The sequence below is a fragment of the Semicossyphus pulcher genome, unplaced genomic scaffold (genome assembly GCF_022749685.1).
Source record: "Semicossyphus pulcher isolate SPU_LCO1_2020_fin unplaced genomic scaffold, fSemPul1.0.p SCAF_11, whole genome shotgun sequence".
NCBI lineage: Eukaryota > Metazoa > Chordata > Actinopteri > Labriformes > Labridae > Semicossyphus > Semicossyphus pulcher.
The window spans coordinates 22,616,524-22,637,373 of NW_027211615.1; the positions used below are offsets into that span (position 1 = coordinate 22,616,524).

At 43.5% G+C, this 20,850-nt stretch overlaps 2 protein-coding genes across 2 annotated transcripts; one reads left to right on the plus strand and one right to left on the minus strand.

Annotated features, from left to right (window-relative positions):
* Positions 1 to 3,734: 3,734 nt before the first annotated feature.
* stmn4 (stathmin-like 4) lies at positions 3,735 to 14,101 on the plus strand. The gene is made up of 6 exons (XM_069685945.1): positions 3,735 to 3,825; positions 8,861 to 8,923; positions 9,235 to 9,330; positions 9,577 to 9,782; positions 11,232 to 11,423; positions 12,638 to 14,101. The coding sequence occupies exons 2-6, from the start codon at positions 8,911 to 8,913 to the stop codon at positions 12,695 to 12,697; spliced, it is 567 nt and encodes a 188-aa protein (XP_069542046.1). The 5' UTR covers positions 3,735 to 3,825; positions 8,861 to 8,910; the 3' UTR covers positions 12,698 to 14,101.
* An 838-nt stretch (positions 14,102 to 14,939) lies between these two features.
* Positions 14,940 to 17,963, minus strand: il17a/f3 (interleukin 17a/f3). Its single transcript, XM_069685957.1, has 4 exons — positions 17,903 to 17,963; positions 17,405 to 17,583; positions 17,168 to 17,311; positions 14,940 to 15,892 (listed from the first exon to the last, which is right to left on the minus strand). The coding sequence occupies exons 1-4, from the start codon at positions 17,909 to 17,911 to the stop codon at positions 15,745 to 15,747; spliced, it is 480 nt and encodes a 159-aa protein (XP_069542058.1). The 5' UTR covers positions 17,912 to 17,963; the 3' UTR covers positions 14,940 to 15,744.
* Positions 17,964 to 20,850: the final 2,887 nt, after the last annotated feature.

Consider the following 20,850-nt stretch of genomic DNA (forward strand, 5'->3'; position numbering starts at 1 on the left):
TACACAATGCTCATACTCACACGGTGCACATACACACACACTTTTCCTGGCATTCAGTGATTTCTCTCTTACTGTACTTGTCAGTTCCTTGTTGCCATGGTAACAGACCGTTCCAGACAGACTGTCCTTTGACAAGTGTAACATGCAGAAGCTGAAGTCTGCACAGTAAATGAGGTCAGGACAACTTTACATCAATTTCAGGAGAAAGAAAAATGTGGGAGCAGTTATTTTGTTTAGCCGTTTTGTGTGGATTACGATCAAAACTGTGTTAAATCAGCATGAGATCAGCGCGGTGATTACGCCCTGAATTTAAAAGCATACCGTCTTTTGATTTCTGTCGTGGCATTAAAGCACACTGAATTCAGCAGTTGGTAATGTGAGGCCTAAACCAATTATCTCGGCTTTAGCTCAGCGAAGCACTATCCAAGCCAATCTCTTACAGTTCAGGGAAAAAGGGATTACTCTTCACTTTCAGGAGAAGTTGGCGTACTTGCTTTGTTTCCCCCTTGATACCCTGCTGTCAATATCACTGCTAGTAAAAGCCCTTCAACTTCTATTAGATCACTCTGTCGAGTATTTTACCCGTAATCTAATTGTCCTGCAGCGGACACCTGTACAGCACAAAGCCGCCCACTCCCACGTTCAGGAAACGTATTCACACACACACTTTGAATAGAGTGAGTAAGGCTTCTAAGTTAAGAGGAATGATCTCATCCTGAGGCACTGAGAGATGATGTCAGACTTTAGATAAGGACTGCCGCTCAGCTACTGTAACTGTTTATGCTTTTACAAGCCATGAGGGTTTGCGGTGCAGAACAGTAGGGCGGCCATGTGCCAGCGAGTGTGTGTGTGTTTGTTTTTATGCGAGTTCCTGCACTTGAGAGCTTTACGGTAATTACTTTTTTAATTGGGCATGGCAAAGAGCTGTAAAAGCTTTATCTGCATGTGTTCTTTTATAAACACAAATCAAAACTCTTCTCAAAAGACATCAGGACTCCTTACAGATGGTTCAAAATGATACTGTGTGAGGACGACAATCTAACCAGGCCATCAGCTCATATCTGTGTGTCCAAATCTTTGCTCTGTTTTGTCACTCTGCAGAGATGTATCTTCCTCTAGACACAGACCTGATTTCTCTTCCTCATCACACTGCTCATCTACTTTCATGTGTTCATCCTCCATCCCTAGCGCATCTTTTTACCCACCCTCTCTCCCAATCTTCTCCCATGGGTGTTCCCAGTATGTTCCTGCTTCATTTGGTCTTCCCTCCTTTTTTTTCCTCCACCGCTCTGGTCCTCCCTTTTATCTCTGTTCTCATAGAATCACTGAAAAAATCTGTTTGATCTCATTTCCTCCTCCTCCTGCTTCTTGTCCACACCCCCCTTTTTTTCCCTGTCTCTCTCTCCCCGGTGAGCTCATTTCCAAGATGTGCGTGATGTCTTGTCACACGTGCGTTTACCGTCAGTGGTGGAGGAGAGGAGAGGAGAGGAGAGGAGAGGACACACCCTAATGTGACCTCATGCATATCCCTCTCTCTCCCCTCCGCTTTCATCTGGTGTGCCAGTGGACAGCATGGTGACATCATGTTTGCTGCGTGAACTGAATGCATGATCAAAGGGTGGAAACAACGGACACCTCGCTTAAGCTTTCTCCAGTGTTCTCTGTCTTCAAACCATTTGTTTTGTGGTTTGACTTTCATCTTTTTATAATATACTTGAAAGAAAAAAATCATTTGTAGCGGCAAAATTAATTGTACTGTTATCACCAGCAATGGTGTTAACAGGCATTAATCCACTGCTGTCAAAACACTACAAACAAAAGTAGCGGTGTGCACAGGCCCTCTTAGAAAAGGGGCCAAACATGAGCGTTAATACATGTAGACATGGAGTTGCATTACAGGGACGGATGCTGCTACAGCGGTGATGTAAAGGAAAACATGAAGCATATCTGGGTGAAGTAAATTCCAATCCACCATGTGCAAATTCCTTCAACTACGTAGCTCTGTTTTTGGTCTCCACCAACTCCTGAGAAAATCTAACCGGTTAAAAGCTCCACTTTGTTGACAAGCTAGCTAACTGTATCTGTCTGCTGTGTGAGGAAAGTTAGTGTACAGTGAATGTTTACAATTCCGCATTTCATGTGTTGGAAACGGCTCACACACGCCATCTTCTGTTTTAAATCAGCCCTGGACCTTGCCAGCCGATGGTGACGTAGAGGCGACCGTTTGGGACAAAATTACTTCATGAAATTTATATAAAAATGAATGTTGCGGTACATCCACCACGGCCCCGTCTTTGAGAAGGAGTCTGTGAAACCACGCTCATGTCCAAATATATCCTGATCGAGACACATCATTCACTAGAGTTTACTGTGTTTGCTAGCACACCGTACATTAGCCTTCTAGCTAACGTTACGTTACCACTCAGAGATTGCGCCCATTCTCTCCTCAGAATCAGAATCAGAAATAACTGTAACAGGCTGCATGCACGGTTGGCGCATACATTGCCTCGGCTCTTCAGGCATTAGTGGGGCCGGAGCCAACTGCTGGAACTGATAGGGCTCAGGACCACCACGGTCCTCCACCACACTAAAGTGCTCCTCAGAGGACTCTGGAGGGGAGAAGTCCTCCACCTCAAAAGAGCCCTCTGTGGCATATGTGCCTTGTGACTCTGTGTCGCTCTCCATTTTTTTCTGGCCAGGGGAGGGGCCGTCACTGAGCCGCCAGACACACCCACCCCCCTCTCAGCCCCTCGCCCACTTTAAGTATTTTACTAAATTGTGCAGTGTTATGGTCAGACCTGTGGGTGCAGCTACACTTTAAGTGACATATTTCTAAGCTAAGTGACATATTTCTTATTGCAAGTAGTTATTTGATCTATTAAAATATTTATTATAGCATCTTTTAATAACTGTTAGAAACACATGCTGACCAAGCCACCCAGAGTCAACCCAAGTTGACTTCAAGGAGCGAGCTGCAAGGAGAAAACACGTGATAAGACTCGTGAACCCATACAGACTTCCCAACACACCAGTCATTAAGCTTTGCTATTCCTAAATTAACAGTATGTGTGGCCATTGTTTCCCATAATATATATATATAGCATCAGAGTACATATTGTGTAAATGACACGACAGGCCTTAGCTGTTTAGAAAATCTGCAATCATTAACTGAAAACAACTCTAACGAAGGAAACTCTACATTGTTGTTGTGGTAAGTATGAACAGAAGCTTTTTAATAGTAGTAACAGGAGTTGTATTTGTAGTCTTAGAAGTACCAGTTTTTGTAGTCCTTACAGCTGTGTGTGTGAAATGATGAACAGCATGTGCTTCAAAAGGTTTTCTACTTGTTCTAGTATTTACAGTTAGGATCTAAATAATTTAGTGTCCTGCATGCTTCTTAGCTTGGCACCCTGCTGAGTTACCCACACACACTCGAGCAGACACACACACGCACATAGAGACTACCAATCTTCCCCAATTTCTCACAGCACTTCACTCACTCTTCCCCATGCATAATCGACATAGACACACACACACACACACACTTTCCTGCGCCATATAATGAAACATCTACCACCCACCCTGCAGTACAACACAAAGAGCTCACAGCCCTCCCCCCATCCTTCCTCTCTCCTCTCATTGGCTGGGAGGCCTGGATGCTGGCAGTGTTTCGGACCAATAATACGTCTCCAAGGTGATGTCATCAAGGCAGCATTGATGCTGTTGCTGATGCTGTTGCCCGGCGCCTGTATCCGTGCAGCCAGACAGGGGTAACCGTAGCCACCGGTCCACCATCAGCAGCAGAGAAGACAGGGACAGAGGGGGGTAAGTCTGCACCATGAACACACAGCTGCACACATGTGCATTTCACATGTGCTCTCTGGGTTCAGTCGTACTGCTTAGATGAAGACGAATGTGTTTTGGCGAGCGAGTGCATTGGTGGGGTGTACTGGGGCGAGGGTGAGGATAGTGATGATGCAGTGTTTCCTGCTGACACGGGAAGGAGGAAAAGGGAGAGAGGGAGAGAACTCGGTGTACCCACAAACCGTATGGTGTGTAATCTGTGTCATTTATTATTGATCCTCCGTGTGAGCAGATGTAGCTTTGTGTCTGCTTTTGGGGAAGGAGAGAGAGAAAGAGGGTAGGGGAGGAAAACACGGGAGTTTGTTCGTGTTTTAAGAGTAAAAACATGCGTGTGTGTGTGTGAGTGTGTGTGTATGACAGAGCAAAAAGAAAGGGAGACACAGAAAGAGGTGGAAAATAGTTTAGAAGGGCCCTTTCTGTCTGCGTGGTAACCTTTGACATGCATGGTGCCTTTTATGTGCACGTATTATTACGTCTTATGTGCAAGAAATCCATAAAATCTGTAAAACCAACAGAGTCAAAATGGCTCATAAAATTGTCAGACAGCTGTTATTTTGGCAAATGTTGACCTTCCCTCGATACGTGCAGCAGTAATGATATTATTACAAACACAAAGAGGTGTGTAAGGTGTGTTATACGGTGTTTAGTAGTCATGTGAATGTTTGCTCTGTTTATAATAGAAGCAAGAATATTTAGATGCATTCAAGAAGTACATCTACTACAGTTCCCATGGAAACAAAAAGGAAAATCATTTTTTCTTTCTGACGTCTTGGAATCTAAAAGTTCATAGAACACTGAAGATATCAGCGCACAGGACTAATATGAGCATGAGACACCCACCTTCAGTAAGGCATGCTGACAATGCTGAAGGGAAAACTAGTGTTAGAAGACGTTTTATTTATTCTTCTTTGTACGTGCGTCAATCAAGAACTTCACCAGCTATACATGAGCTCTCTCTTCAGTCAGGGTGCAAAGTCCACCCTGAACCACACCTCCATATAACTACTTCTTCACAGGCCGTGCAGAGCTGGACTCAACCTTGACAAATGATACACTTACAAGCAAGCAACTCTCCAACAAACTCTGTTTAGCTGGAGATAAAGGTTGTTTGGATGCATTCAATCATAATGCTTTGTCCTAGTTTATGTTGTTGTGTGGTGATTAAAATTAGCTCTTGCGCAGCAAAGTGTTCAAAGACATTCAGGCACTAAAGACAACGTGTTATTGGACTGAGGATGCGAAAGCTCCATGTTCTTTGCCAATGTTTTGGTTGGTGACGACTGTACGCAAAAGGAGCTGAGATTGAGATTAATTGACATAGCTTTAGTATGAAACAAAACAGTCCTAACATGTGGTTTAGTGTGGACTTTATAACGTAACATAAGAGAGGTCTTCCTTATAACTGGCGCTCATGCAGGAGTATCCACTGTTTGCCTGGCAACTAGCTCCTGCCAAAAAAATGAGTCCAATACACCACCCCCATCAACGAGTCAACTGTTATGTTTATGTACATAATAAAGAAATGTGATTAAAAACGTTTCAAGTCTGTATCCTAAGCTAAGCTAACCGACTGCTAGATGTAACTTTATAGCATTAAGATAGAAACATAAATGTGATGTTGACTTTTTGCTCTACTATTCAACATTTAAAGAGTGAAAAAATAGACACACAATTGGACACGTATCTCACAGTACTTTCCATTATATTAATTAGGACAGTGAAGAGAAGTCTTTTATAAATGTATTAAAATAGTAGAACAGAAATTCACTACAAAATAACTGTCCGAACCAAACACCCAGCCGCTGTGTGCAAAGACCTTCACAAGTTTCTCTCTCTCTCTGTATCGACACACAAGTAATGGAGCTTCCTTCTCCTGCAGGAAGCAGTGTATTGATCTGCAACCTGGGTGGGTTCATAAGATGAGAAGCAGATGTGTATCTGTGTGCGCGCGTGTGTGTGTGTGTCCCACTGTGCATTCAAACAGGGTAGCAAAGCAGTGTCATTACTGCCTGATAATGCATGCGCACAACTGTGTATTTTAAGGAATCTGTAGGTTTCTTGCATGTGTCTTTACATGCACATGTGTGTGTGTCATTGTGTGTGTATGACCCATTGGAGAATGAAGAGTGAGTGCTCTGAGTGTAATGAGGCATCTCTCCTTTTCTGTGTCATGTTGTCTCATTAGCGCACTTTTCTCGCTCAGTGGAGCTCAGAGCTATTCAGACATGTCGCATGCTGAATGACTTAAAATACTAACTGGAGAGAAAGATTGGAGTGGCAGTATTTATAACTGCGAGTCTTTCAATGAATCCACGATTCGTACTGATGTTCACAATCACGTTTAATCTTTTCAGAAGACTCATAAACACCGTGAAAACTACAAAACAAACAAGACAAGTAAAATAACTAAATAGTTACCGTGCTCGCCTGGTAGACCAACAGAAAAGCAAACCAAAAAGTATCAACAACTTAACGCTTCCACCCGCTGGCTCTCAGTCTCTGCACTGCACCTCGTCTGCGCCCAGCAGATCACATGGTCAGATGACGAACAACAAAACTTTATTGACCAGGACGAACACAACAAAGGAAGTAGCCTAATATAATACCTTTGACATGACAAATAACCGAAATAACAGTGAAATTAAATTTCTTCATGACTGCAACAAAGGTAAAATATTACAAATACTCATTAAAGAGAAAAAACGTACATTTAGTAACTCTCGCTGTTGTCATGGCAACGTGTGAGGTCGGAGCAGCATCCGCTACAGTATTAAGTAGCATTAAGTCGTCTAGGTTGCTAGCTCTCTCATTAGCTTAGCCTGCGATTCAATGAGTTGTTCAACACTTGGGATATACGCTTATTTCCTTTTAGAATTATGCTCTAAAGCTTATACATTTACAGGTAGTGCAGCTACTTACAGAATCAGGTAATGTCACCAGTTGTGAGGCATTCTTCCAGTTAGTACTGTGGTAGCACTATGGAGCTGGAGCCAGAAGGTAAATAGCTTAGCTTAGCATAAATGCTGGAAGCAGGAGGAAACAGTGAGCCAGACTCTCTCCAACCTTTAAAAATGCACTGACAAATCTAAGGCTCATTGTTTGATAAGTTTTATTTTGTGTTTCATTTATGCACATACAGATCTGTACAAAATCTGCTGAGGTTTTATTTTAGGTATTATGTGCTGTAACTGTGTCTCTGTGAACAGCCAGGTGCAGTTACCTCCTGGAGTCTTGGTGCTGCAGAAAGATCATAAAGCAACCAGCAGAGATGCTGCACAGAAGTGGTGGGCGGATTGATACAATGTTTATCAAGAAATAGTTACAGCTTGGAAACACACAATTCCTTTAATTCATGCGCAGAAACCCATAGTTATTATGATAACACTGTGGGCATGCTGACCTTCCTGCACAATGGATGCTGCTGGACAACAATTCAAACAAAGAATATACTCTACAGTGTTATGTTTATTTCTTCATGCAGTGATGCTGTCTTTAGGAAGGGCAGATCGCATATATGTACCAGCGCATGTTCCTGTATGATTGCCACATCTGTTTGGATGATTATGTGTGTGGAAGATGAAGGGGAGGTAGCTGGAAGCAGGTGAGACACAGATCATTCCCATCACAGATGTTATGAGGCCCACATCAGAACACACTGGCATGTCGCACCCTGTTTTACAAAGTTCAAACATTCATTTGATGTCTAATATTACTCCTCAGCCTGTTTTCTTCCTTCCTTTAATCTTATGGGCGTTTCCTTGACGTGAGTGTTTATGATAGTGGATCCTTGAATTAAAGTAAAACTCAATTAGTGCGCGCACTCAGCTGTGGAAAGGTCAACGGACGGTGCAGGGCCGCTCCTGAGCTGACTACGGGTATTCAAGTATTTAACTCCTTTGGGTATTTGTTGTTATAATTAAGCTTGAGCAGCCTAATGCAGAAAGTTGAGTCACATCTTTTATCAAGTTGAAGAATAATTTACTGTAGTGGTGTTTTAATTGCACTAAAAAGAATAAGGAGATTGATGGTGAGTATCAGGTCTTTCAATAACCATCTCTGTAGCATCAGAGTGACTGATATACAGAATCCATCAGATGTACATCAATTCAGTGTTGATGAAGCCATCTGACACGCAGGAAGCAGACAGACACTGAAAGCAGGTGGTGAAAAGTCTGGTGAGACAGTTTGCTAATTAGCTGTCTCTCTCTCTTGGAGCAAATCACTTTTTTTTAAATCCTCTCTAGAATAACTTCATCACGCAATTAAACTATATTTGATTTAATTTCCTCCCTGTCAAATATTACAGGTATTATGACTAACAGGCCTCAGTCAACACAGAGACATATGTGCTTTGATCACAACACATGCCGTTGCAAGGTTCAAAGGTGTGAAGTAAATCGTCAGCAGGTGCTGAAACAGGCTGTTGTCATTGCTGATGCCTCGCTTTGTTGTTTATATCTTCCTCTTCCTCGCTCGTTTCTCGTCAAAGATTTACAGCAGCTCCTCGATCTGCGTCATGGCGGTGATTCACTGCGATTCAGGGGGCAGGAAAGTTGGAAACACAGGAATCACAGATTGGTTGTGGTGGAGCTTTGAAGCACTAAAGAACTTTGTTGAAACGTCCTATTAAAGGAGGGATGGGATATTTTTGTTCCCATGTAAGACGATGATATCAGATCGCCTCAGGTCGTGTGTGTTGACGTCTTTTTATTTCCTGTCTTGCTGACCTCCCTGCATTGATTTCTGCAGCCTGTCGAGCTATTCAGACGGACAAACTATCCTTGGCAAGAGTTTGCCCTCTGTTTTGGCCCACATCTCTTCCTTGACGCAGAGCTGTTCTCTCATTGGTTGAAATAAGCCTTAATGGGAGGTGCTTACACGATGCTCTGCAGCTTGCGGTCTTTTTAATTCTCTCCTTAGCCACCTTCATCATGTGGCCTTTGAAGCTGATTCATTCAATGCGTCCCCTTTGTGTGTGCATGTCTCCCTCTGACAGACTGAGAAGGATCTTCGGCATCCCTGGAGAGTTACATACGCAGTGAGAAGATGACTCTGGCAGGTAAATGCAGCCTCAGCAGAAAGTCGCACACCTCACTGCCCCCTTTACCTTTACTGCGTACACTGCTAATGATACATTTTGGGAATGATTACAAGAGCATTTTTTTTATCTGTAGCATGTGTCTTGTCATTATTGAGACGGTTCTATAACAGCATAATGAGAATGACTAGTCAATGCCACTGGAGAGGAGAATTACATCATCGGGCCTTGAAAGCTTGCTCATCATTTAGTTTGAGTCGACACAATGTCAAGCATAAGAGAACAAGTGTGTGTGTGTGTGTGTGTGTGTGTGTGTGTGTGTGTGTCCTCAGCCTACAAAGAGAAGGTCAAAGAGCTCCCCCTGGTGTCTCTGTTCTGTGCCTGCCTGAACCCACAGACTGCAGAAAAAACTACGTACAAGGCAGAAGGTAAAAACAAATCACTGTCGCACACATGTCAGCAATTATACATAAAAATAAATACACAGTAAAACAAAAGCAGTAATCATGCTGGGTCATGTAGGGATTCCTGCAACTAAAGCAGAGTTATGTAGGAGAATTGTAACCATGCAATGCACCAACATCCCATAGTGATGCTGTGTAACATTGTGCTTCCTTTGTAGTAAAATTCTGTAAATAAATAATTTAAGACACGACCACAATCCCACACCACAGATGCGGTGGACCTTGGCTGGTGCGTCATCAAAGACGTGGAGGTGATTGAGATAAACAAACGGGCTTCGGGCCAGGCCTTCGAGGTCATCCTCAAGCCCCCGTCCTTTGACGGCCTGCCAGAGCTCAACACCGCTATGCCACAGCGCCGCGACCCGTCCCTGGAGGAGATCCAGAAGAAGCTGGAGGCTGCCGAGGAGAGGCGGAAGGTGAATGAAGGAGGGATAGGGTTTTGCATCAACACACTAACAAGAAATCTAAGTGGACAGGCCTTAACCTTATACCTGTAACCCAAATCTCTATGTACGTGGATTTCCGGGAAGGCAAGTTGAGATGAATTCCCTTGAAGCTGTGTCACGAAAGCCGTTCAGCGTTTAGATTTCCCGACTTCCTCGAATGCATCAGTCCGATCCGACCTCCGTTCAGCAAACGAGCATTTAAAAAGTTTTCTTCTCCTCTTGAGGACAGACCTGACAAAACTTCTTTATTACTTCTTACAAATCTGCATCGTAATGTTGAAATTTGGGCAAAGGTAAGACCCGTTAATAACAAGTCAATCACAAGTTTCTCTTTCTGCAACAATGCAGCACGCGGAAAAGGAAGTCTTGACGGGAAGTTGTTTATCGCTTACTGCCCTCCGCCCTCACCGGTGTCCCCAGAGGCTGTATCGTCTCAGACTATAGCTGATGGGATCCAAGATTGCTGTAACCCTAACCCTAGCTATTTGTAGCTCATTCAGGCATTGTCAACATCTGACAACGCTCTTTGTGGAAAGCCTGATTTATCAGTCCACGGGGTGGAAGGGTGGGAATGGATAAAAGGCAAAAAAAAGAGGGAGGGAAAGGACTGGAGTTGATGGAAAGGAAAGGGAGGAAACACAAGCGGAGGGAAGGGAGGAAGATGAAAAGAGGGACATGAAAGTTCAGGGGCAATCATGCAAGGGAACACTCACAATGGAACATATTCATCATGCAGAGAGGATGGTGAGGAGAGGGGGAGGAAGGGCGAGGGGAAAGGTGAGAACAGAGAATGTGCCCTGCAACAAAACATCTGCATCAACAGATAATAGATAGATTATCAGATAATATACAGATAATAAGTATTTGTTATTCTGCCTTCACAGCCCTTTAATCTCTTCACCGTGGGGTTACACTTTGTAGTTGGCAGGGCTAAGTTTCTCTTCTTACATTTATCCCCCATCTTTTCCCTCTGATTAGAAATGTAGGGGTAAGCTGCCACCTCTCCGACTCTGTATCCACCAAGCTTGACAGAAAATGCCGCCCTCTGGTCCCCGAGCTGAGAGATTTCCCCAAGATTTTAAAGCAGTGTGCCTTTCAGAAAAGGGGCACTAGAGTTTATTTACATGCAAACATACCTTCAGCCTGTAATTCTAATCTTTGCATCACAATATCTTAGATGTCATGCGTGTCAGCAGGTTAAAAGCACAGCTGAGAACACAACCACTCAGTGACTTTCAACCTTAACCCTAAACACCACCTTCTGTTAATGGTGCATGTAAGGTGCTAATGTTCTGGTGTCATCTTCCCTGCTGCCTTTTTTTGGCCCTTTTACAAAGCCTGAGATCTAAAAGACTGCTGCTTCATCTTTGTCATGTGCAGTTACGGTCTGTTTGTTTACTGCTCTCTGTCTCCATCTAGTGCCAGGAGGCTGAGCTGCTGAAGCACCTGGCCGAGAAGAGGGAGCACGAGCGCGAGGTGATCCAGAAGGCCTTCGAGGAGAACAACAACTTCATTAAGCACGCCAAGGAAAAGCTGGCGCAGAAGATGGAGGCCAACAAGGAGAACAGGGAGGCCCTGCTGGCCGCCATGCTGGAGAGGCTGCAGGAGAAGGTACTGTCCACTTCAAATGATTATATTGAACTTTTATGGAGAGGCTTTAAGGGCCTTCTCCAAAAGATTCTGTGAAACTGAAATATTTTTTCATGCTGGGCCCAAACCTGATCTGTATGACACTAGCAGTTGGATTTAGGTACAATAATTAGGAATTAGACAAACAGTAAGATGAGAAGATCAAGACTGCGGCTATTTCAGCACAGAGCCAGAGTTTGGTGGCGATCTCTCGCCACATGTTAACACCACACACCACATGTTGGCGTTCCTACATTTCTGTTTCTGCCTTGATTCAATGAAAACAAGACAGACAGATAGGGAAATTTAGGGTAGATCCACGTTAGCATCCGGGCTGTTAGCCATGTTTCAGAGAAGCACAGTAAACTGCCCTCCCTGCATTTCTCACAGGGCAGCAAGCTCGTCGGTCTTGTTTGTGAAACAGTTCACATTCCCCATAACTAATGTCGGAACGGAGGGCTTGTACTTCCACCGCTTCACCGTTAGCTTAGCCTTTACCTTCACTCCAGCTCTGCGGCCTCGGCGCGCCCGTCTCCGCTCCTCCGGTACGGGGTGAACGATGCCAGCTTGCCCCGTTGTTCGACGTGAAACCAGCTTCCTTCTTGAAAGGTTGTTGATGGTGAGATACCATATCCATAGGATATATAGAGTTCTACAGCGTGAGCGTACTAGAAGAAGTTAAGGGTTGCAAAAACTACACTAGGGGCTCTGGTTTAGCTCAGTCGGTAGAGCAAGCGCCCCATATGCAGAGGCTGCAGTTCGACTCCCGGCCTGTCGATCATTCCCCACTCTCTACTCCCCACATTTCCTGTCTCACTTCATCTGTCCTATCTAATGAAGGCAAAAGCCAAGTAAATCGTAAAAAAACAACAACACTAAAACAAACATGAAACAGACGGAGCTACTGGAGATGCTGCCATTCGCGTCGGCGCCGGACACAACAAAACAATGTTATGAATGCAAATGAGGCAAGTGTCTTAAACTGGGATTGCATTTCTATTTAAGATTTGTTCACAGGCTCGTTCATAAATCGTGGCTATTATATGAGGTGGAAAATACTTGTTAGTTCTCCTCGCTCTTTCGTCTTTTTGAACAGTCGCTGAGCCATTGCTTTGTTCTGCCGGTGTCTCCTTGTGTTAATGCAAATGTATTCGTGAATGACTAATGATCCGTGTTGCTTTGTCTTTGTCTGGCAGGACAAACACGCAGAAGAAGTGAGGAAGAACAAGGAGCTGAAGGAGGAGGCCTGCCGGTAGATCAGTACAGCTGGGGGAAAAAAGGAGGACTGGGAGTTTTTGAAGTCGCTAAAAATAGAAAAAGGAAATCAAAACAGTGCAGGAAAGAAAAAAAGAACTCAAAAGCAACCAGGAAAAAGGCAAATTTTCATATTAGATTTACTGATTCAGAGCAAGCTGTACAAAGTAAATCCAGCTGTTGATGTTGAACTTAACAAGAATGTCTCTTTTTTTCTAAAAGCGGGTGGGGGGCTGGCATTAAGACAAAGAATTCATCATTTAAAAGAGGTAAAAATGGTTGTTTGGTGAGGAATGAAGCTGCATGAGGGCAGGATGAGGTAAACGATTATATTATAGCTCCCTCATGTCACCAGTTCCTTCAGTCAGGAAGCAGGAAATCGTTACTGACTGATTTGAGATTTGTTCTCTTGCATCAAAAGCTGCACTGGCTTTTTACTCCGTTAAACTGTAACTACGACGGAGGGAGTTGTTATCTAAATATTTATCTCGTGGAGAATTAAAAAGGTGGTGTGTGCTTGTTGAAAAATGGACACGCAGATGTAGTTTAGGAGACCGTCGTCCGTCAAAACCAATTCAAGTCTCTTGAAGTCCCAGGCTTCTTTGATTTATAAGATACTTACCGTCAGTACACATAAACAGGACATAGCACGCATTCTTCGGCTTTTTCGAAATGAAAAATACAACTCGATTTCCTCTCATGCCGGCTCTTCGCTGCACCGTCTATTAGGATTTTTGGTCTGGGGACGTCTGCGTGTGCTAAACTCAGTGAACCTCTCAATATGGTTTATGAATATAAAACAGCATCAGGCTTTTACTGTGCTCGAGGGAAGTAAAAGAAAAAAGGCTTGAAAAAAGAGGAAGCTTTCCTGTATTGTGCCATCAGGCTCTTTGTGAATCTTTAACTCGTAGTGTAGTTGTAGATCAGTGACATGCATTTGAGACTCTTAGATTTAGAGCACTGATTGCACTCTTTTTCCATTAAGCACAACTCAAAAGCACACATGCATACACGAAGGCCGGCAAATATATACAGACTAAACTACAATAACAATCACACGGAGGAGAAGTAGTGACAGCGCGGTTCAGGATTTGGACATATTTGGATTTGACAGAGCTCGGGGGGCTTTCAGGCTAACCAGCAGTCTCCCTTTGCTTCGGCATGTGTCACGAGTATCAGCTTATGATTTTCACGGGGAGGGAAACACATTAAAGTTAACAGAAGGTGAAATTTGCTTGAGTTGTTGAGTCATACTGACTTAATTGAAATGTCTAAAATGTTTGCACTGTAACTGGGAGGTCGTAACATGGGATTTGTACTTGCTGTAATTGTGTGTTGCTGTGTATCCTCAAGGCTGGATTGATTGTAATTATTTGGCATGGTCAGTAAAAAACAGCTTGACTGAATTCACATGTTGCTCTTGTTCTTTTCATTCTCTTAGATTTATAGCAACGCTCAGCATTCACTTTCATACACACATACCAAGGTGTGGTTTCAACAGGGGATAGAAAGAAGTGGACTGAGCTGACGGCTTTTTGCCCTGGGTTTTACCTCACAGGTTCTCTAATACCCCTTTCCCACCAAAATGAGTCTGTTGACAGGGGTTTCTCAGACCCGGGAAGACCTGCTAAAGAATACCGATTGTCTCTTTTCCCATTGCCAGTGGAGTATCCTCCTGTCAGTCTCTTTTCTGCTGCGTCACCGCCCGTTGTCACAAACACGCCCGTAACAGGGTTAGTAAACAGTGAAGACGTTATGGTAGTTAGGCCTTTATTGTATCTATTACTCTTTTTATCATGACATTTTATATACAGTATTTATTAAACTCGGCGCCGACAAATCTAGAACAATGTTCGAGCGCTGCTCAGACGGAGACGGGCGGAATTTGTATCTAAGTTGACAAGGAGTCGCAGAAGTTACCGACGGATCATAGCATCGAGCCAGAGAGGGGTAGGAGAACAGCGTGTCGACCTCAAGTCATTTGACCCGGGTCTGAATGCCGATTGTAGCCTTTCCCATTAAGCAAAAAAAGACAGTTGTTAGCGGGTTTTTTGACCAGTGGGAAAACGGCTTAAATAAGATGTTTGTCTTTACATAGTCAGTTTATGATAAATAGGTATTTGTATGTTTTAAAGTGAAACATACAGTATGTGCATATATAGTGTGTACCATAATTTTAGTCTTACTAATACTTATACACTTCGTTACATTTTAATCAGCTCAATTAGACATCAAAGTCGGGACAAAAACTTTAATAAAGAATTTTCACAATGTTTACAATTAAACATCATTTTGAATCGTATTTTATTAAGATATAAAAAATACATAGACAAATTTTAAAACCCAAAGAAATATATTTATTCTCTCATGACTTGGCTGTAATTGAATTGTATACCATACACTGTACCTTTACCTCTGAGAATAAACTTACATCACGTAACGTGTTTTCTTCTTTGTCGCTACTGAAAGCTGGTAACATGTGAACTTCTCTTAACAGTCAAAAAAAGTCTCTTTAAAAAGGTATAATAAGTAGGATTTTTTCTTGCATTTTGTCAACAACACATTCAAACTGGGCCCCTCCTCCTGGGCTCTTCGTCACCAGAAGCTCACTCTCACTCTCTCGTGCGAGAACACGCCCACCCCGCCGAGCCAACACCGACAGCATCACGGTTACCTTTGCGCTAGCATGCTAACCGCCGGTTACCGTTGCGCTAGCATGCTAACCACTGGTTAGCTTGTCCTACCCGGTTTGAGGCACCTACATGTCCAACAGGACAAAGGCCAACTCTGCATCGCTCTTTAGCCATGTTCACCGGTCTGAATGGGGCCCAGTTGCTAATTTGAACCACACCACACACATGTACAGAGGCCCATAAGTTATTATTTATATTATGTTATATTATATTATATTTGTAAAAGTCTTTTTTTTTTTTTCTAGGAAAATCCTACTTATTATACCTTTAAACGCCACACAGATACATCAAGTATTGCTACATACAGATGTAATACAGAAAGATATTTAATAATCAGAGTGACAGAGTGGCTCTCCTTAGATGTCTCCTGTGTGTTCCTGCTGCTGTGTGACACTTGGCCTCACACAGGTACAGCCCACTGCGATCAGCTCCGTCCCCAGTCTGAAGTCGTACCTCTTCTTTGCCCTCTTCCCTCCTTTCTTATTGGGCCTTTGCTTTGGTAATCTGGAGTGGGATGGGAAGATGAGCGAGGGTTGAGTATACACAAATATTGTCATTATAAGATTATAGCATTAAGTCAGTTCAAAGTGGACTGTTAGTGGATGTGACAAGACTATTTCAAGAGTACAAGAGTATTTCTGTCCATCGTCTAGTTTTTGTTTTGTCTTTTTGTCACGCTATTTCACAGATTCATAAAACAAATAAATGTTTAATGTCTGTGTAAAATAAAAAACTGTGCCTTTGTGTTGTTAAATTGGCATTAAAATAATAAGGCAATATTGTTTTTTTAAAATCACATAGTGCTTCCATCCATCATCTATATCGCTAATCCTGTTCAGGGTCACGTATCACGTATCAGCAGGCTGCGGCGTACGCAGGAAAAACAGTCCGTGAGAAGAGCAAAAGCAACGTAATCCGCCGTAATGCCATCCCGGCTCCCATTAGCGTGATCTGACGACGATTTAGCTTCTTATTTATCTCTATAAACAGACATCTGCATGCTAACAGCTAACAATCTGTTCTAGATCTAAAATTTAACTTGAGATGAATTCCCTTGACGCTGTGTCATGAAAGCCGTTCAGCGCTCAGATTTCCCGACTTCCTCGAATGCATCAGATCGCTCCGACCTCCGTCCAACAAACGAGCATTTTAAAAGTTTTCTTCTCCTCTTGAGGACAGACCTGACAAAGCTTGAATTTTTACTTCTTACAAATCTGCATCAGGATGTTGACATTTCAGCAAAGGTAAGACCCGTTAATAACAAGTAAAGCAGAAGAAAACAGTTTCTCTTTCTGTAACAATGCAGCACGCGGAAAAGGAAGTCTTGACGGGAAGACGTTTATTGTTTACCGCCCGGCGCGTCCACCGGCGTCCCCAGAGGTTATATCATCTCAGACTATAGACGATGGGATCTGAGATTGCCACTGAACCTAACGAGCATGTCTCTGGACTGTAGGAGGAAGCCAGTGTACACTCAGAAGGTCCACTATGTCCAAACTGGGATTCGAACTAGGAACCTTCAAACTGTGAGGCGACAGCTCTAACTACTGCACCGCATTGTGCCTCTTCCGTTAGATATATTAACAGGCATTATTGGTTCTGTCTTCTGAATGATGCCTGAATTATCCCTACGGATGTCCCACCTAAACAGCTTCTTTCCACAAGAAAATGCATCAGTTTAAGAGAGAAACAAACTGCTCTCCAGATTACATTACTTACATTCTTATGTATACCCGAGACCAACCTCATTTAAGAATGCATCAGACTGCAGTGGCTCACCTGTGGAGGACCAGGACCTGGTAGTAGATCGGTCTAGCCATCAGGGCTGCATCCTCTCCGCCCCCTTGCAGGCTGAGACAGCTTGAGGTCAGGCACTGAGCATGAGAGATCCGCATAGGCAGCCGAGACTCCTCAAACGAGTCTCTGAGAAAAGTTCAACAAAACACCTGTTAAGTGGCAATTCAGGGCACCACACCTGCAACGCCATGAGGAAAAGATGACATTAAGGGCCCTTACGTGTATGTCCACGGTGACAGAGACATATTGGCGATGGTTGAGGCGGACGCGCTGCTGATGTGAGACTGCACAGAGGGATCCAGGATCAGTCTGGTTCTCTGTCGTAACTTGACTGCCGTACCCGTCATGGTGGCGTTCAGCAGCATGACCAGGCCCAGCACCAGCAGGAGTCTCAACACCTTCATCAAAAAAACAAAGAGCAGCTGGTAGAAATCCAGAAGAGGATGGAGGGGAAAGCAGACTTTGTCCCTGCATCCAGTGCTTGTGTAGCTGCGCCTCCTCTTCACTGATTGGTGTGTGAATGCATGAATGATAGATTTTGGAACCCTCACATTTTAAAAACTTGACAAAAAAAGATCAATGCAGGAATACATTTAGAGTAATAGTTTTCATAAAATCAGTACATTTCACAAAATGTGAGATAAACTTTTGAGCCACGCTTTGAAAGTAATCTCATGATCTTTAAGAGAGCTACAGATACGCACAGCGGAAACTTACCGGCTGCATGATTGTGTCGTCTCGCCTGCAGAGCTCCAACTGTGAAGTGCTGCTCCGCTGCCTTGTTCTATCTACACTCTCTCTGTGTTTATGTGCAGGCAGACCGAGCTGATGTGAGTTGGCAAGATTCTCTGAGCATTTCCGCTTTGACTGTCACTGATTTAAAAGATAAATGTTGATCTGTGGACAAGAAACCAGTTTGTCTTTTTGTGGTTTCAAACACACAAAGTGATGAAGCAGGCAAACACAAATGACCGAAGATGATTCTGTTAGATGTCTCTTAAAGCATTGTTCTTTTCACTTGAACCCGATTGTGGCCGATGAAAAAATTCCTGAGAGGTGACACATTCACCTGCCTGGCTTGTTGCATCTGTTGAAAGGTGTGTAAATGTTCTTTCCCTCTCAGCACTTTTCTGATGCAGCTGTGAACACGTCTCAACTCTTGAACTCTTGCTTTGGTGTCAAAAAATAACTTTTTTTTGCTAAAAGAAAAAAAAAATTTTGACATCTGAAATCTTCCATTGTTCAAACCCAACCAGGTGTTTTGTTTTTTTATCCAACCGCAGGTAAAACTAACTTAAAAAGTTAGGCTCAGGACTAATATCTGTATTTTATGTTGAACCTCCTGAAATCAGAGAAACTATTGGCATCATTTTGTTACTTAATCCCATTAAGAAACCAAAGGTGTCAGGGTTCATTGTTCCCAAAAAGGAGAGGACCCAGATGCAGACTTTTATGATTTAATAAAACAAAAGTCCAACTGAAAATCCAACAAGAACAGGAGGAAACATAAGGAGCCGGGTAATCCAAAACCCAAAATAATACACAGGCGAACACGGGGATCAAAACGGAAGACGTACCAGCACAGACACAAGGGAGCACAGAGACTAAATAAACTTAGGAGGTGAGGCTAATCAGACACAGGTGAGACAATCAAGGGCAGGTGAAAACAATTAGGGCAAGGCACACAAACAAGCGGGAAACACAAAGGCAGGAAGTGGACCAACACGAGAGCCAAGGTGACTATGGCCCAATCCCAATCTCTGCACTCACAGACTCACGGACTTTGAGGCGCGTTCCCGGTAAGTGTGTGAGCGCTTAGTGCTGTCCCACTGTCAGATCACAGAGTGCGTGAGGGCTCTGACGCGGACTTTACAACGCCGAATTACGGACTTTCCGTGAGTCCGCACATCTGCAGACTTTCCTGAGGGACTTACCCAGGGTTCATAGCGAAATTGGTGACGTATACAAACGTGATTGTCCAGCCCCCCATTAAATGTAAACAAATGTTCGTACATTGAATTCAGTAAAGTTTGACCAAAAAATAATAAGAAATGTAAACAATGCGAGCGTGGACGGTGACGGGAACCGCAAATACGTTTATCTGTAAGTGACAACAATTAAATATTCGCATTAATTAAACATGTATGCCTTTCTGACTTTTGATAGTTTGTTAAATAAAGCTTTTCTTATCTTAAAATATGTCAACACTGTAAGACACACACATACATGCTGCAGGTCGGCTTTTTTACTTATTAGATTTAATGGCCCATCTTGTTTCCCGGCAATGTGCGATGCCACGATAGTGCGTCCCATTCCTCATTTTTATGCAGTTCTCAAACCCTCACGCACTCACGCACTGCACGCCTGACGCCATTAAAGTCCGTGAGTGTTCAGTGCTTAGGCTTTAGGGTGGAGATTGGGATTGGGCCAAAGTAAAACAGGAAATTATCTAACCAAAAAGACACAAGCGAAATACTGAAATAAATACTGACAAGATACAAAGTGACCAGGTAAAACAGCAAACAATATCTGAACCCCGAAATACAAATCAAAACATAACTACGCTAGAATAACTGGCGTCAAGAGGAGACTCCGATCTACCTCAACTTTTGTTCCTTTATGTAAGTCTTATAAAGCACACTGTAACTACACCTACACACTACCAACCCACGGTCACAATGTAGGTCACAGAAGCGCTTTGGGGGTTCTCATGATGAATCAGCATACATGCTGTGACAAACTGCGTGATAACATCTTCTCTCCCCATGCGTCTTATGAGTAAGGAGTCTTCTAAGTGGCAAATAGATGCAAAATGCACGGAGGAAGAAAAGCTAATGATAAGTTTAGCATTTTTACAACTGGGGCTGGGTCTGGGTCTCGGTGCCCCCGTGTCTGAAAAATCACAGTGAAAGTGCCCTCATAAAAAATGATAAAGTGCCCTCTTGGTGTCCTTCCAGTGAATAAATGATACATGTTGGAAAATTAGTTGGCCTACATGTGAGACAACGTGCCCTCATGGTATGCCTCTATAGCTAAAACCGCCCGTATTCTCGTTTCACATCACAACTTTCTGCGCACTGGTGCCCCAGGGCAAAAGGCGGATGCCCCCCTCTTTTTTTTGTGGGCCCTGCTCCTCAAACAGCCTGAGCACGGGCACCGGTTTAGCTTAGCGGTTAAATCATAAACAGGCCATAGTCCTCAATACGGCGCCCCCGGGTTCAACTCAAGCCATGGCCCAATGCCGCGTGTCATCCCCACTCTCTTCCCTTGTTTATTTGTACAGGGACAAGTATGAAGCAAGTAAACCGATGCCACACACTACAGCATTTATAGCCTTGGCTAATTGGCAATGCCTGTCCGTAGATGGGCCTTTAAAATACATCAAATCAACGACAAATGCACAGGAGACAGTAAGACACTATCCACTGTCCTCTCTCAATAAAGGCATGAAAGGCCAAAAAAAACAAAACAGCCTGAGCACGCCACTGGCAGTCAGGCACACTTCAGTTTTAAAGGGACACGTGAGCATCAATTCACCTGTCACAAAGGAAACTACACTGTCTGTGAAAAGTTGTAAGCTGTGTCCCAATCCAGGGGCAGGCGGTCCACGGAGGATGCTCCATTCATAGCCTCCGTAGACCGTTAAAGCTGAACTGAAATGAGAC

Coding starts and splice junctions, on each gene's coding strand:
- stmn4 (XM_069685945.1), top strand. Junction 9,331..9,576: donor AACTACGTACAAGGCAGAAG/GTAAAAACAAAT, acceptor CCCACACCACAG/ATGCGGTGGACCTTGGCTGG. Junction 11,424..12,637: donor TGGAGAGGCTGCAGGAGAAG/GTACTGTCCACT, acceptor TTTGTCTGGCAG/GACAAACACGCAGAAGAAGT.
- il17a/f3 (XM_069685957.1), bottom strand. Junction 17,312..17,404: donor CTGTCACCGTGGACATACAC/GTAAGGGCCCTT, acceptor AACTTTTCTCAG/AGACTCGTTTGAGGAGTCTC. Junction 15,893..17,167: donor CAGGTCCTGGTCCTCCACAG/GTGAGCCACTGC, acceptor ATCCCACTCCAG/ATTACCAAAGCAAAGGCCCA.